The sequence below is a fragment of the Dipteris shenzhenensis genome, chromosome 5 (assembly GCF_047967505.1).
Source record: "Dipteris shenzhenensis isolate YYH24624 ecotype China chromosome 5, Dip_SZ_1.0, whole genome shotgun sequence".
In the NCBI taxonomy this organism is placed as follows: domain Eukaryota; kingdom Viridiplantae; phylum Streptophyta; class Polypodiopsida; order Gleicheniales; family Dipteridaceae; genus Dipteris; species Dipteris shenzhenensis.
Window position 1 is genome coordinate 39,330,175 of NC_141600.1, and position 15,897 is coordinate 39,346,071.

Genomic DNA, 15,897 nt, shown 5'->3' on the forward strand with positions numbered 1-15,897 from the left:
ATGGCACTTTGCCGGCTTTGTTTGGTTCTTTCTTTTGCCCAAACATGCTCTTGCTACACCTGACTTCTTTATTGGTGGTACTTCTTTTGGTCAGTCTACCATGTGGAATACTCAATTCTGCTCGCTTCTATTGTGAGACTATTGGTCCATCATCTATATAGCCAACCAGATGTAGACATTGTCTACTCTACTGGCTAGTACTACTATGTTATAATCCTCCCTAGTCCCTACCAACCAATACTAAGGCCTATACTAGCCCCAACCCATGCATTCCTATCTTGCCCCAACCCAATAGCCCCATTGCTAGACACTTGGTTGGGTTATATACAGGCTCAATGTCTGACTAGCGTGGCCTCATTGGCAAACTCAAGGAGGATATGTACCTATCTATTGACTAGGGTGGGGGCCTCATTGGATGCCCTAAACGAAAGTCAAGGAGGAGGATCTATTGCTATCCATGTTGCAGCCTATCTACTACCCATGTGGCAATCTCTAGGACTCCCTCTTCATCGCCCATATGGCACAACACTTACATGTATTGCTACAAGTATCAAACCCTCTTGCACTCGGCATTGAGCATATTTATCCAACCAAGAGGACACATAATGAACAGTCCAAAACTCTATAGTTGCAAGGATTTTGTGATAGGGATTGGGTAGATGGCAAAGATAAAGTCTACTATAGGCTACACTTGTTTACTTAGCACTAGCACTATTGCATGGATGAGCATTCCACTATGGCTAGAAGTCCAGGTTTTGCGGCAAAAATTGCAATTATGTGGCATCAAATGCATTGGTATGTGAAACAATGCAACTTCAAACTTTTACTTAGTGATGTGCAACCTCCAATGGTTGCAACAATAAATCATGCAATCCTTTGTCAAGACTCGTATGGATCTTTCTACACACTGACGACATATATTTCATCCATGAAAAGGTGGAAAATCAATAGGTATAGAAGATCTATTCTTGTACTAAGGGCAGTTTGGTAGACTTATTCACAAAGTTTACTAAAGGAGAAACTTTTTTTATGTAGGAACCTCCTTGGTAACTTAATGATGCAATCTCTAAATGATAACTCATTTCTTGAAGGGCATTAATGATGCAATCTTTGAGAATCAAATTAGAGTCCTACACACATTCTACATTATGAGGGGCAGGGGGTGTTCCCACTATGGATTAGGTAATGCCCTCATGGATCGTACATGAAAGAGTGTAGGTTCCTCGATAAGTTGGTGTAATAATAATTTCTTATCTTGTATATTTAGCACTATGCCAAGTGCTACTTTAAGAAAGCCCTCATCTTCTATCTATTTTAAATGGTATGCAATTCATTTAAGCTCTCTCAAGCTTTCTCCACTATCTTGTGTTATCTTCGCTCTCTCAATGCTTCTCAGTATTCTTTGGGTGAATCCACCATAAGACAAATCTTTAGCCAGTTAAACACTAAACCTGCCAGTTATGTTGCTTCTAGTATTGATTTATAATTTCATGAATCTCTCGATACAAAATATGGCTTGAAATATGCTTTTGCTTGGTTTCAAAATATCTATTGAAAAGAGAATAAGTGAAAATAGGGAATAGAGCTAGCCATAGGTGACACTATGTCTAGATGTGGCTAAAACATTGATAGATAGGTGAAGAAACATTTGAGATAATGAGCTCTATAAAAGTAGGGGATACTGACACAAAAACTAGGCAATCGACATAGCTAGATTCTGAAATGCCAGGCTATCTGGATGTGCACACTTTCCGAGCAAAAACCTATGAGCAAAAAAGTCCGAGTCATAATTTTTGACACCAACCATGCTTGTATATTTCTCAAAGGAATATACAATTCTTTCTTAATTTCTCATTTATGGAACCATATACTTACTTATTTTTCATTATAACCCTCATTTTAGAGAACATCATCTATATATGAACAAATAGTGAACACTTTAGAAACTCCTATAAATACCTCCCTACCATGTCTCTTTTGAGGATTATGGTAATTAAATCAATTTAAAAGAGTTTCCCTAATCTTTAGCAATCCCATATTTGAAGCTCTCATATAACAATGTATACCATATTCCTTGGATGAGTAGGAAAAAGATATTGGAAACCTCATACTTGAGGCCATTATAATCGATCATAAATTAATCTCTAATACATTATCAAATATGGGAAGGCAAGGAATGAATTTTTAAAATATTCCCAATTCTCCAAACCTAAGTACTTTTAAGGAAATGTGGTCTCTATTGAACTCCTTCCTACCATAATATGAATTAGGGAGAAGTTGTAACTCTCATATACATCTTGAAATTTGTACTTTTGATCTTTTATAACTATCAAAAGTATAATTTTAAGCCTACCATTGCATAGATCATGAAATTTTGAACATTTTTCCTTTTTACAGCTCCTCAATTTGAGATAAGGAGCAAAAGTTATGACCCCTTCTGCGTAGGCTCTCCAAGGGTATTCTGCCGGCGAAATAGGGTTGGGGGGCAAGCTCTTCAAACCATATTCCTATGGAAAAATACACTTAGAGGGTCTATTTAAAAAGTATTATATTATTTTCCTAGGTCATCCTGAGGAACTATAAAGAGGATATTTGCTCAAAATTTCATGATCCAACCAATGGTGAAAGGAAAAGAAAGGATTTTTAAAAGTGATAAGTCACCACTTGGACATTATATATGTATATTATATAAAGGTATATTTATATCTATATCTATTTATTAGTATTTCATATTTACTTACATATTCCTTGAAATAATTTGTATTTTTTTACTCCCAAAAAATGACTTGAGATTATATATTTTGACCCCTCCTACCTTTTGTCCGCTTGTCGCGCGCTTGGGGGTTTTTGCTCAAAAAATGGAAACCCCCCTATCTCATGCAAGTATAGCTCTTGGAATGTCATGGAATTCTAAGAAGAATCTCATCATTGATTGGTAGAAACGTATCTATGTATTCAAATTGAGCAGTGTGTTATGGCATTATAAGAAGAATCTCATCATTTAGTGGGAGAAATAAATCTATCAATTCAAATTGATAGATCTTGGAATGTCATGGCATTCTAAGAAGAAGCTCATCATTGATTGCCAGAAACAAATGTACCAATTCAAATTGAATAGTGTGTCATATGTTCTTTGAGGTGAAAAGGGTTTACCTCAGGGTCCTTTAATTTGGACTATGGATTTCTAAAATCTCCAAATAACTTCTTATTTCTTTATAATGTTTTAGTAGAGTCATTTAAGGATGGAAGATGCATCGACTAATTCTTGGGCTAAACACTATTGCATATGAAGTGGGTAATATTTTGCACAAGTGAGAAACAAATGGAATATTCTCTTTATAAAAAAAGGACCAAAATTTGAACAAACAACTATCATGAATTTTTTAAAAGTACATAATTTTGATCAGTTTTCAAAGAAAATTACACCCATGGCTTTTTTGATAATCATAACATTTGAATCCTTTAGCAATTTTCAAGCATATTATGCATAGTATACCTTACAATTTTATGTAATTTTGTAATTTTAACAAAACCACAAGCATTTATATAATTAGCAAGTATCCTATCAAGCTATATAAAGTTTTCAAAGCATAAAAAACTACACCCATGCCTTTTTTGATAATCACAACATTTGAACCCTTTAGTAGTTTTTAAGCATAGTATACCTTAAAATTTTATGTAATTTTGTTATTTTAACAAAATCACAGGCATTTATATAATTAGCAAGTATCCTATCAAGATATATAAAGTTATTACAAAAAAAAATAGGAGAAAACGAATTCTCCTCCTATAAAAGTGTAACTATTTTGACTGAACATTCATGAGATAGATAAGACTCAACTATTTCATCAAAGTGTATAAAACAACTTTGAATTCAATAAATGACTTAAAAAGGTATATAGAATATATATAGTAGTTTTATAAAGTCAAACCGTTATGTATAAACTAGACTTCAATGATATGTTACATTTTAAAATATAGAACGGAAGTTAACTCTTTGAAAAAAGTTAAAGAGTCTTAAAATGCAACATTTATCGTTCATAAAAATATGTGCAAAGAATGGGAAAATGCTTTTAGAAATTTACATAAAATCTTAAATTTTCTAACATCTTTCTACTCCCAACACTAATGGCTTTCCAAACTCGTGCTTGCAAACAAAATCGCCACATATCCAAAGAAGTACAATAACAAGATTCCATTTTGATGCCTTTTACATTTCATGCAAATTTAAAATTCTCATTTCTTTATTTTAAACATTTGTTCAAAAAAGAAAACTTATTATTTTATCAATTATGATCAATTCTCATGCAAATCTCGAGAGGCTTCATGCCAAAACTCACCTTGAATTTTGTAAGCTGATTACCCAAGAGGCTCTCGGCTGGTATCCATACATCAGCATCATTGGACTTTTTGGGGTTGCCAAATGTTTTGCAGTTCCAGCAAAGGAACAATGTCTTCCCAATTAGACTGCTTGAGGGAGACATAATCTCTCAACGTGTCTTCTAGAGGTTGATTTACCCACTCAATCTGTCCATCTAACTCTAGATGATCAGTCAAACTCATGATGAGCTAAGTGTCTAGGTTCTTGAATACATCTTGCAAAAAATGCTCAATAAACTTAGCATCTCTATCACTGACTATTTCACCCATAAAGACTAAACAACTTCTCAACAAATAAGTGAGCAAGCTAGACGGTTGTAATATTATCTCTTGTAGCCAATTTGGTGAGTCAGTTTTAGCAATGACTTGAATTGCATCATGCCCAAGAGAGGTTCATGGTAAACCTACGACAAAATCCATGGAAAGACTTTGCCATTAGTTCTTAGGAATTTCCAATAGATGCAACAATCCACCTTGTCTTAAGTGCTGAGCTTTATTGACTTAGCATTGTTGTGAAAATTTTGAAAATATAGTTTGACATCAAACTTAAAATTAGGCCAAAAAAAAGCTCTTTTGACTAGATCCAAAGTTCTTTGTACCACTGGATGTTTGGCACTAGGACTATCATGACATTCAAACAAGATACGCCGCCTCATATCTCTCACGCTGAGTACATAGACCTTACCCTTTTGGAAAAGCATACCATTTTGAATGGCGTCTTGTAGCTTATTACTAAGAGGGGCATTCCCAAGTCATACTTTATCCTAGACAATTTGGAAGAATTTACCTTTGGGATAAAGGCTCGTGGGAGAGTGATACAGGTCCAAATGGATCTCTGTGAAGCAAAGTTGATTCATAGTTTCAATTCTATGCAAGGCGTTTGCTACCTTAGTGGTAGATCCCTTTCAATAACTTATCTTGAAGTCAAATTCTTGCATCAATTTTGACCACTAGGCTTCTTACCCCTAAGGAGTTGCAAAAATACTTCAAAGAAGACTTAGCCATGTAGACCACAAAAGTAGAGCTAGAAAAGCAATGTCTCCACTTTCCCAATGTGTAAATAACAAGATACAACTCTTTTTCATGCATTGGCCACTTATATTGTGGCTCAGTTAGCTTTAAGCTGCTCCAACAGCATAGTCACTAGCATCCGACTATGTATAGGATAAGAGCTATATTGACAGCATGTTTTAGTTGCTTAAAACACACATCAAGCTCTCTTGTCCACACAATAGGTCTATAACTATTTTGTTTACCGTTCCCCACCCCTTTAGACAAGTTGGACAAGGGTAATGCTATTTAAGCATAATTCCATAAGTGAGTCTGGAAGGAATTCACAAATCGTAGGGAGGATATGACTTTGATAATGGTTCTCAAAATGGGCTTCTCATAGTCAATATGGGCACCATTTATCAAATGACTTGTCCAAGGTATGTCATGTTTGAAGAACTCACATTTGCTATCCTTAACATATTGCTTCTCTTCACTAGATGCATTGAAATAGACCTTTTGCATAGCTGTTACATGGAACAAAGAGGTTGATAGTGAAAGCAATACAAGGGTGATCTTCAAGACCAATGTGAAGGGCTAATCATATTGAAGGGGAATGAAGCTTGTATGGGCCAGTGAATTAAGGAAGTAGAGGGTTCACATACCATCACCTGGTTAATGTTATACAGCTTTGCAAAAGAGATTTAGCTTACTAATATGAAGAACTTAGAATGATGTAAATATACTTGAAGTCAATGAAGATAGGATATTGGGTGCAACTATGAACACTATTCTTCATTATATTGTTTACTGCAGAGACATGCCATGAATTCTTTGGAGTTTAACTCTTTTCTAGATGCATTGAACTAGACCTTTTGTATAGCTATTACATGGACCAAAGAGGTTGATAGTGCAAGCATTACAAGGGTGAACTTGGAGATCAATGTAAAGAAGAGCAATGAAGATTGTGTAGGCTCGTGTTTGACATACCATCACTTGGTTAGTGTTATTGCAAACAAAATTTTAACTTTCTTGAAACAACTTACAATAATGTAAATATCCTTGAAGTCGATGAAGAAATACTATTTAGTGTAGTAATGAACACTATGCTTCATTATATTTTCTAATCTAGAGACATGCCATGAAATCGGGGAAGAATAGGAGCATGGGCCCATGAAACTAATATTGGGATTGACAAATATTTTTGTGACCGAGTAGTTAGGAATGGGTAAATTACAAAAAGATAAAAGTTAAGTAATAGTGTCGAAAAAGTACTTTCATCATTAACAAATGAGCATATCTTCATAGGCATTCCTCACAACTAATGAGGAAGAAGGCAATAAAAAGAAAAGGAAACAGTAAGGGGTTATAGCATCATTGGTGACATTTACACATGGAAAGTCCATGAAAATAGAAATCTCAAAAGAGTTGGGAATCCAAGTTGCTCGAGCATTTGAATTAAGAAAGGTAGTTGGCAAGATGTAGAGAGTGAAAGAATGCATCAAAAGCAAGGGGCTTAATGAACATAAGTGATGAATAGAAACACCAAAGTGAAGGAGGTAATGTGAATAAATGTGAAAGTTCTTAGTCAAGCTTACATGCTGTGTACCCATCACACATGTGGGATCCAATGAGTAGTCCGTGTACGAGCTAAATTGGCATGATTTTTAACATCATCACCTAATGGCATAATATACGGAGCTCCATTTCTAATGATTAAAGTCATGTGGCTATAATCAATGGGGAATAGGAAACACGCTAAGATTATTTAAGGCCATAGGGGTCTAAGCAAAAAAGAGAAAGCTTACAAAAAATGCATGTGTAAAATATATTTATAAACGAGCAATTCCTATAGCAAAAGTGCCATGCAAAATGTCACCATGTTTCCAAAAAAGTACATGTGAATTATTAAGTGTAAAATTCCATTTCGAGTTATTAAATATCAACTATGTAACTTTAGCCAATGAACAAATTGTGAGGTGTGCATCCCAAATTCATGATCCACCATTGAAGTGCATTCCTTTCCTTTCATATACATTATTGTGTTTTTGACTATCTTGAGGATACTTTTGGTAGATATCATCAAAATAATTGCAAATTCATCAATTGAGCCAATGAGAATTCAAGACATTGGAGAAGTATGTTTGATTGAGAAAGAATTTCCAACAAGCATTTTGGATACTTAACTACATATAGTTGTCCACCTATTGGATCAACTGGAATATGCAGGAAGTGTGCAGAGTCGATGGCTGTTCCTCTTAAAGGATTTCATGAAGGTTTTGAAAGGGTTTGTGATGTAAAATGCATGTGTAGCAGGTAGCATGGCAAAAGCTTGGTTGGTACAAGGATCAATGTTTTATGTTGCAAGTATCTGATATATTACCATAGCCATCTGTGAGATAAAAGAGGAAGATAGGACAAGACAAGCTTTACTCTTGGAGTTGCTTACTATAAAAATGAAACAGTTAGGGCACCTAGTTGCTAATTTTGATAGATTCATGGTAGATGAGCAATTGGAATGTAGTAAGAATTGTATTCCATGGTGGCACAAAAAATGTGCTAGTGGGACAAGAATGCACATACATAGCAAGGCAATAAGGACAAGAACAAAGCAAGAGGGAGCCATACATAGCAAGGCAATAAGGAAATGGTGGCACGATGGAGCAATCCAAGAAGGAAGGATTCCATCGATGGACATATGGCTTAGTTGGTGTAGGGTATGGACTGCACATTGGGGAAATTGGATGGTTATGGTAAGATTATTGTCCTCATCTAGAATTACCTAATCTCAGTGTTAAGGTAGAATTTAGCATGAATCTCACATGTATCACTTTGTTTTCTTAGGTGATGAAGTGTCCATTGGGGGAAGCCTCCAAGAACTTTGTAGAGAGTATGCATGGTAGCTAGATGCATATAAGTCAAAGATACCCTTGTATGATGCTTGTGTCTTTTACATGACAAATGCATGGATACAAAGTGCAAACAAGCATATGTACATAGTCCTTAGCATGTTGGGGATAGACTGAGCCTAGAGAAATTAAAGCCAATAGACTAATAGCCATGCGCTCCCAATTTTCATGGATGGTAGATGAAGTGGTAGCAAGAACCAATATTTTAATAGACAGGGGTACTTCATGGAGAAAATGTCAAAGAGGCTCAATGGTCATCTCTCTTAAGATAATTGCATTCATTTCCTCTACACCTGTAATTCTATTAGATGCCTCCTTTGAAATTCCATATCTCTATTTGGAGGATCTTGTAGCACTAGCCTAGGTACTAGTCAAATTTTGTTGTTCTTTAAGGATCTCTAAGTCTATAGGAGTGGTGGCTATGTTTTTTAATACACATGAAGACACCAATTCCACCCAAGATGATTTCACATTTTGCATCTTTAACCTAGCTCTTAGTAGATGATGTATCTATGAAGATGTGATATTTGTTCCTACATCAATCTTCCAGTACTCTAGAAGAGTTGGTTGGTACAAGGTATTTTGATCCATATGCCAACTATGCTCTTAATCATTAGTATAATACCCACCCATTGGGGCTTTGGTCCACCTCATCCAGAATTATGTATCTCAAAGAAGAAATAAGGAACCACATGCACTTGTTGGGATATACTAGTGCAATTGATCTTCTTATCTATTATGCCAAAGCAATTCACCTTTGAATGGAGTGGAATTCCTAATAATACCCACATAGAATGATTGGTTGCCTCCTCTATAAGGCTAAGAACCTCCTTTGTATTTTTTGAGACCTCTAGTTCTTCATTGTTTAGTATTGGTTCTTCTTTTCCTATTAGGGTTCTTGTTCCTTCCTTGTTTAAAGCGTAATTCTCCGAAGCCTATTTTCCAAATCTGATATTGCATAGTCTACCTCTTTGCATATGCTTCCTTACCTCCATCCCATACCCTAGTTTGTGAGAGCTATTTGCAATGGTTGAAGCCTTGCTTATCTTCCTTTAAACATTCTCCTTGTTATGAGAGTGGAGGTAGCTATGATGCACACATATGGATGGAGCTAATGTGTAGCTACCCTAATTTCTAAAAAAGAGAGCTTACTAAAAAGAGAGTTGATGAGTAGCTACCCCGATCCCTAGAAAAGAGAGCTTGCTAAAAACCCATACGTAGCTTTAAAGCATTTGTATTATGTGTTCCTCCATGTTTAAAGATATGGTTATTCACTAGCCAATCCTTTCAGATGCATAGGTTTCCTCAATGCTTGGTTAGCCTAGAGCAAGAGCAACTTTGCATATATGTTTTTGAAAGAGTAACTCAAGTACATAAACATACCTTTTTGACTCTGTGGATGAACCAATTTTAATACCATATAGAATGATTGTTGATCCCATACCATCTTTTTGTGAAGCCCAGTTTCATCTCTAATTACTATATGCATTTGTTGATATTTTGGTAAGTCTTTGTGAATACTATTGTTGGTCTATAATCCAAAATTCTAGTCCCGTTTTCTCAAAGAAAAGCTTGAACATCAAAAAAAAATCAAAGTCCTTGTAGAGATGGCCTACACATACATGAGCAACTTATCATCTGTTGCTCCCCCTACTAAGTTGCAAGAGGCTTTGGCAGACTCCAAGGTTATGGTTGATGTGAGAAACCTTCTCAAAGCTCAAAGATGTTGTGAAGATATCTGCCACTTGCTCAATTGTGGGGCAATAAATTCTTTGGAAAGCAACTTCTCTCGGATGAAGCGATGATTTACCTTTATGTGTTTGATATGGACATGGACCATAGGGTTTCTGGTCAAATGAAGGATGCTCAAGTTATCAGAGTGAATGGGTGTAGGAACTCCATTAAACAAGTCCAACACTGATAAAAGCCTACATGATACCAAATAGCCTCACAAGCTGTATTGGTAATGCCCATGTACTCTACCTCTATAGAAGAAAGAGCCACTATGAGCTAGGCAATACAAAGTGGAGGATATCATGGTGCTAGGATCATTGAATAATCTTGACTGTGCATCTTTTAAAATATAGGAAATCATGGTTTACAATCAAGGAGGGTTGGTAGTAGAAAAATATCACCAAAATTTGGGAGTCTAAAAGAATTCGATAATAAAAGCCTAACCAAAAGAATCTCCCCACGACAACTTGCATGCTCCTTGTATGCATGTGCTATACAGGATAGTGGAAAATTGTCAAAATATAGAGGATATATGCATGCATTCACAGAGGATCTTTATGCAGTATCCAATAAGAGATATTGAGAGGTTGGCAAAGAGAGACTCTTTCTCTCATTCCTTTTTGTACTTCTGGTAAAGTTTAGCCGTCCACAAATTGTTATTACTACAATGGACTTTACATCAAGCACTGGCAATGTATTCTTACCTTCTATGACTTCCATAAATTGAAAATCATGTACCATCTTATTCTAGGATGACTCTCTCATTTTGAGATCAATGTGATGATGTATATGCAATTTTGAGGGAGATGAGGAATCAAATGTAGTGAATGCAATTGTCTCTAATAGAAAGTTTTGGATCCACATCTCCACGGGACCTCAAACTTGCATAAGATACACTCATATCAAGCATGCCTTGGTGAGGGAGATTGCCAAAACTTGGCCTTCAATGCATCTAGCTTAGAAGTGTTCTTGCTAGCCAATAGCATAGCATCCACATAAAGTGCCAAGAGTATTAGACTATTGTCCTTAGCCATTTTAGTGTAGAGGCAGTGATCAATTTTACTCATTCTAAAACCCTGGGGCTGAATGAAAGCATCAAACTTCTGATACTATTCTCTAGGCATTTGCTTAAGGCCATAGAGACTCTTTTTCAACTTGCAAACCAAATGCTCTTTGCCCTTTTCTTCAAAGCCTTCCAGCTGTGCCATGTAAATTTCCTTCCCATGTAAGAAAGCTGTCTTAACATCCATCCACATAGGCTGAATATCCTCAGCTGCCACAAGTCTAAGTACACATCTAAGTGTGGTCATCTTCACAACCAGAGAGAAGATCTCATCAAATTCCACACCCTTCTCTTGCTTGAACCCTTTAGCAACAACGAAGCTTCTCTATCTTCTTGAGGAGATTGGAGAAGTAATCTAGTAGTGCCTTTCTCATGACTATCCCCCACTCTTCCGTGTTCTTGGCCCATTCCCTCTATGCCTTCTTCTTTGTCGTTATGATCAAGCTCTTGTGGCTAGAGGCTTCTAATGCACACTCCACTCCACTCCACTTATTGTGTGTTTATAGCAATACCACTTTGATTGCCAAATGTTGACCGTCTTTGGTGATCCAATCACTCAATACTCGCACAATCGAGAATCGTTATGACGAAGGATTAAAAACTCCCTACAATCTTACATCTAGACCCTATGCTCCAATCACTCAGTACTCGGACAATCAAGAACCAAAAGATTCCCTATAGTCTTCCAATGCTCCACTCTCCTTTCCATCGACTAGATAATGATTTTAACATTTTTTCCAAGTTATTTTTTTAATAAAAAAAGTGTGTTGTTCTTTTTATTAGGTACCAAACAGCGCCCCATACGGGGCAACTAAAGGTGAGGTCCCGAGGTGCCTGTGGGGCTTGAAGTCAGAAGTGGCGCAAACTCACCCAAGAGTTGTTCCAAAGGTGGGGGGACATAAGGTAGGATTCACAAACAGGTGCTGACATCCTAGCAAAAATGATATCCGCAAATAGTATGCTGCCATTTCAATTGTTTGCCCTCAAATGGTTTCACAACTAGGTGTGGACATGCTTATGTGGCATCCCAATAAAGTTAGGGCAGAGGATTTTTCTTGGGTGGCAATCCATTGGAGGCGGACAAAAGTAGAGAATTTGCCATGATAACCACGTGGCCACTTCTCATTTGCTGAATAGTTAAATTTATATGTTTGTCTGGCGCCCATTTGTGAAAGTTTCAGTTTTACCTCCCTCGAATGTTCCACGAGACCACCAACACCACCTGCATCCCCTTCATCGAACTCCTATTGCGCCAAGAGCTTTGTAAGCATCGCAAGGGAAGTTGAATCTATTGTCTATGCCTCCTCCTGTATATCGGGCCATGTTCTTGAGCCGTTTAGGCATGCTTATGCCCAAGCTCCCCTTTAGCCGCCGCAGTGGGCCGATGGTGCAATGTGCGGAGGGGGTTTGTGAAACCTCCCAAAGTGAAGAATGTAAGCTTCTTGATGATATGATGATCCTAAGAAAGCCATAGCTTGTTTCCCATGTCCCATGTTGATGGCACTACATACATCCTCACCCTGCCCTCAACTTCTCAACAGTTACCTTGGCAATTTCTGTCTGCAAGATGCTGGCCGTGGTGTTTCCATGGCGAAGCTTCATAAGCAATTTATGAAGCTCTCACCCCTCTTCCTCCCTCCCCTGCCTTCCCTCACTCTTTTCCGTGCCTCAGCTCAACCCGACGATCGCCCACAACCTCCTTTCCTCCAGGATCTCGTCATTCCCTCGGATTGGACTTCTCCGGCTACTGCTGCTCAGGCACATTCCTCAATTCTCCCTGTTTCTGGCCCTTTCAACGAGCAATTTTACGCTTTTGTAATTCCCATATTTTGGCTCCCATAGCTGTTGGGGTTTGTATACCTGAGGCGTGCTTTGTGGGTGGCTCTGTTTGATCATTCATGGGGGAGGGGGAGAGAGAGAGAGAGAGAGAGATATTCTGGAGACGGAAGATATCAAAGGAACCCATTAACATCATCATGTACATGGGGCAAGGTCATGACGTGGATCCTCTACGGAAGATATCAAAGGAACCGTTTAATGGGAACCCATTAACATCATCATGTACATGGGGCAAGGTCATGAAGTGGATCCTGTCTCTCTCTCTCTCTCTCTCTCACATACACCCACACACACACACACGAAAGTGAGGGATCTTCTACAGGTTCTCAATAGGGAGACATAGCTGCCAACAGCCCCCCAAACCACACACTGATAGACACGTAGCTTATTGTGTTCTGCTGTCGAATTGCAGGAGTCCGAGTGGCTGAGGGTTGCTCTCCACCAATGGCTAGATGACGAGTTTTGCCCTGAGCCAGCTAACGAGGAAATTAGCAAACGTTGCTCCAAGGTGTACTATTATTGTCTGATGGAGAACCAGCTTGACGTTGGAGACATTTTAATGCAGATGATCAGGGACCTAGAGACCTACTCATTCAAGGAGAGCTTTCATGGGGCCTTTTCGTCTGCCAATGCTGCCATTGATCTTATTACGAAGAAAATAAGCTCATTGGAAGGAAAACCTTAGAAAACCTGGAGTTCAAGTCTCAACGCTCTGGCTATCACCTGAGCAATCAGTCCTTCCTGTTGGGTTATAATTATTGCTGCTCTAATCCCTTTGTGCATATCCTTACTTCTTGTACAAAGCCTTGCGACACCCTTCTTCTTCCAAAGGATTAATCTGTGCATTGAGGATTCATGATGATTTAAATTTGAGGATTCATGATGATTTAAATTTCAACCATGGGCTAGTCATGCTGATCTCGGGGGCATATGCCCGTGAAAGTTTAGCGTGTTGGTCGTTTCATAAATTTATGCATCTTACATACGAGCATGATGATGCAGGTGTAATTGGTGGAAGCATTGATAACATTTTTAAGCATAAAAGACATTGAAGATATGGGGCCAAATCTTTATATCTTTATAGAACCATGTGTTCGAAGATCAGTAAAATGTGCATGTGTTCATTTTGAGTTTTAGACGAACATGGGTGGAATTATTCAGTCCTTGTCCACTTGATGGTATAATACTTCTACTATGCAGATGTACTACACTCGACTAAATGAATTGACGTTTAGAATTGAATAATGGTTGGGATCAATGTTTGAGGGGATAATACGAAAATCTCATTGCAATAAAAATGCTTGAAACGTTTAACCGGTTTATGATCTCCTTCTGCTTAGAATGGATTGCCAAATTTCTTTGATTGTTTTCTCTTGCAAATGCTAGTTTTGTTTCTGCATTGGATATACCCCACATACAATAGTGGGATTATTACTAGATGGTATTGATGCCTAGTGATTCCTTTGCTATTATAACCCCTCACCCCTTTAAAAGAAAGACGAAACTGTGGTTAGGTGGGAAGTTGTTTCCACTGGAGTGTCTCCAACACTTGTATAAGCCATAAATGGTCTTATTAATCTATTGGATCTAGATCAAGAGTTAGGTTGGCAATAACAATTTATAGCTTTAGTTACAATGGTGCTTGTACTTTCATCAAGCCATCTTCTCTTGTGTGTTGCCTTGTATGCAATGCGAACAGATAGGTTTTGTTTAATAATTATGGTAGTGGTTGATCTTCCAAGTAACATCGGAAGTTAAGAATCAAGGTTTCTAGCAGCATAAGAGAGAGCTTAGCAATGACATGATGTAGATCCACTGCCATAATCACCATACTTGAATTTGAAAGTAGCAAATGATCCATGGATGTTGCTTCGACCAACTTGACACTCGTGTACCAAATTGGGAAATTTCCACCGCAATGCCTTTGAAGTTGAAGCTTCAAAATGTACATGTCCTTATATTTGAACTAAGAGCTGCTACAGCTTAAGTCGAATGTAACGTTGCATTGGTGGTTGCCAAATCCAGTGTAGCCACTTTTAAAGAAGAGTTACTCAAGACAGCATTTCCCAAATTTCATGTGTTTGTGAATATAGCTAAAATAAGACATGCATGGAATAGATTAGAAGATGAATCCTAATGCTTGAATGGACTAGGGAGGGGTGGATTGAATTATGTTTGTGAATTAATCCCACTAATCTCCTGTTGATGTGGAAGAAGCGTAAAGGATTGAATTGGGAGGAGGCTACATGTAAATATGGTGCAGCCACTTGCCAAGAAGAGAGGAAGTATTCTTCAGAGACGAAGGACCATATCTGGAAGGAAGTAGAGGCAAGAAAAATTCTTCTGGGATGAGCCAGATACTCAAACTTGCAAGGCTTTTCTCAGGTCTGAGTAGTTTTCTTGGGGCCTTGCAGGGAGGGAGCATTGAGATCTTGAAGTACCAAGCGGGTTGCAGGCTTCCTAAAAGCTTTCCAAGTTTGGGGTGGGCATGTAAATCACCAATTACCCTTGTTGTCCTCCTTGTAGCCATAACCATGACTAGGTATGAAACTTGATCACTTTTCTTGTCCTCTTTAGTCACCCTTTAGTTATCACTTTTGCCATAGAGGTATTTCCTCGACTCTCTTTCTCTCTGACCTTTCCTTCAACTCCATCTTGGTTGGAGTAGTAGAGATGCCCATCAAGAATGCAACGTCCTCTTCACTAATGAAAAGCCTCCAATTTAGCCAATAAAGTAGGTGCTTATGGTCTTAATCCTTTATTTGACTCGCAATGCTCAAGGCAAGATTGTCCTAATCCCTCTTTCCCTTTATTGACAAGTTGCATGCTTCTCCTTCCTCACTATCATTTACCTTCTTTGGTTTTATTGGATGGCTCTATTATCTTTGGGATTATATTTCTACCAAGTGCATTATATTTCAATGGAAGGAAGGGTGAAAGAGTGCAACTTTAAAAAATCAAAATTTTAAATACATGCTTCTT

General features: G+C 37.8%; 1 protein-coding gene across 1 annotated transcript; it reads left to right on the forward strand.

The window, feature by feature from the left end:
• Nucleotides 1-12,523: 12,523 nt before the first annotated feature.
• LOC147902001 (plant/protein) lies at nt 12,524-13,961 on the forward strand. Its single transcript, XM_087375098.1, has 2 exons — nt 12,524-12,834; nt 13,328-13,961. Exons 1-2 carry the CDS (start codon nt 12,568-12,570, stop codon nt 13,598-13,600), a joined length of 540 nt encoding a protein of 179 aa, XP_087231224.1. The 5' UTR covers nt 12,524-12,567; the 3' UTR covers nt 13,601-13,961.
• Nucleotides 13,962-15,897: the final 1,936 nt, after the last annotated feature.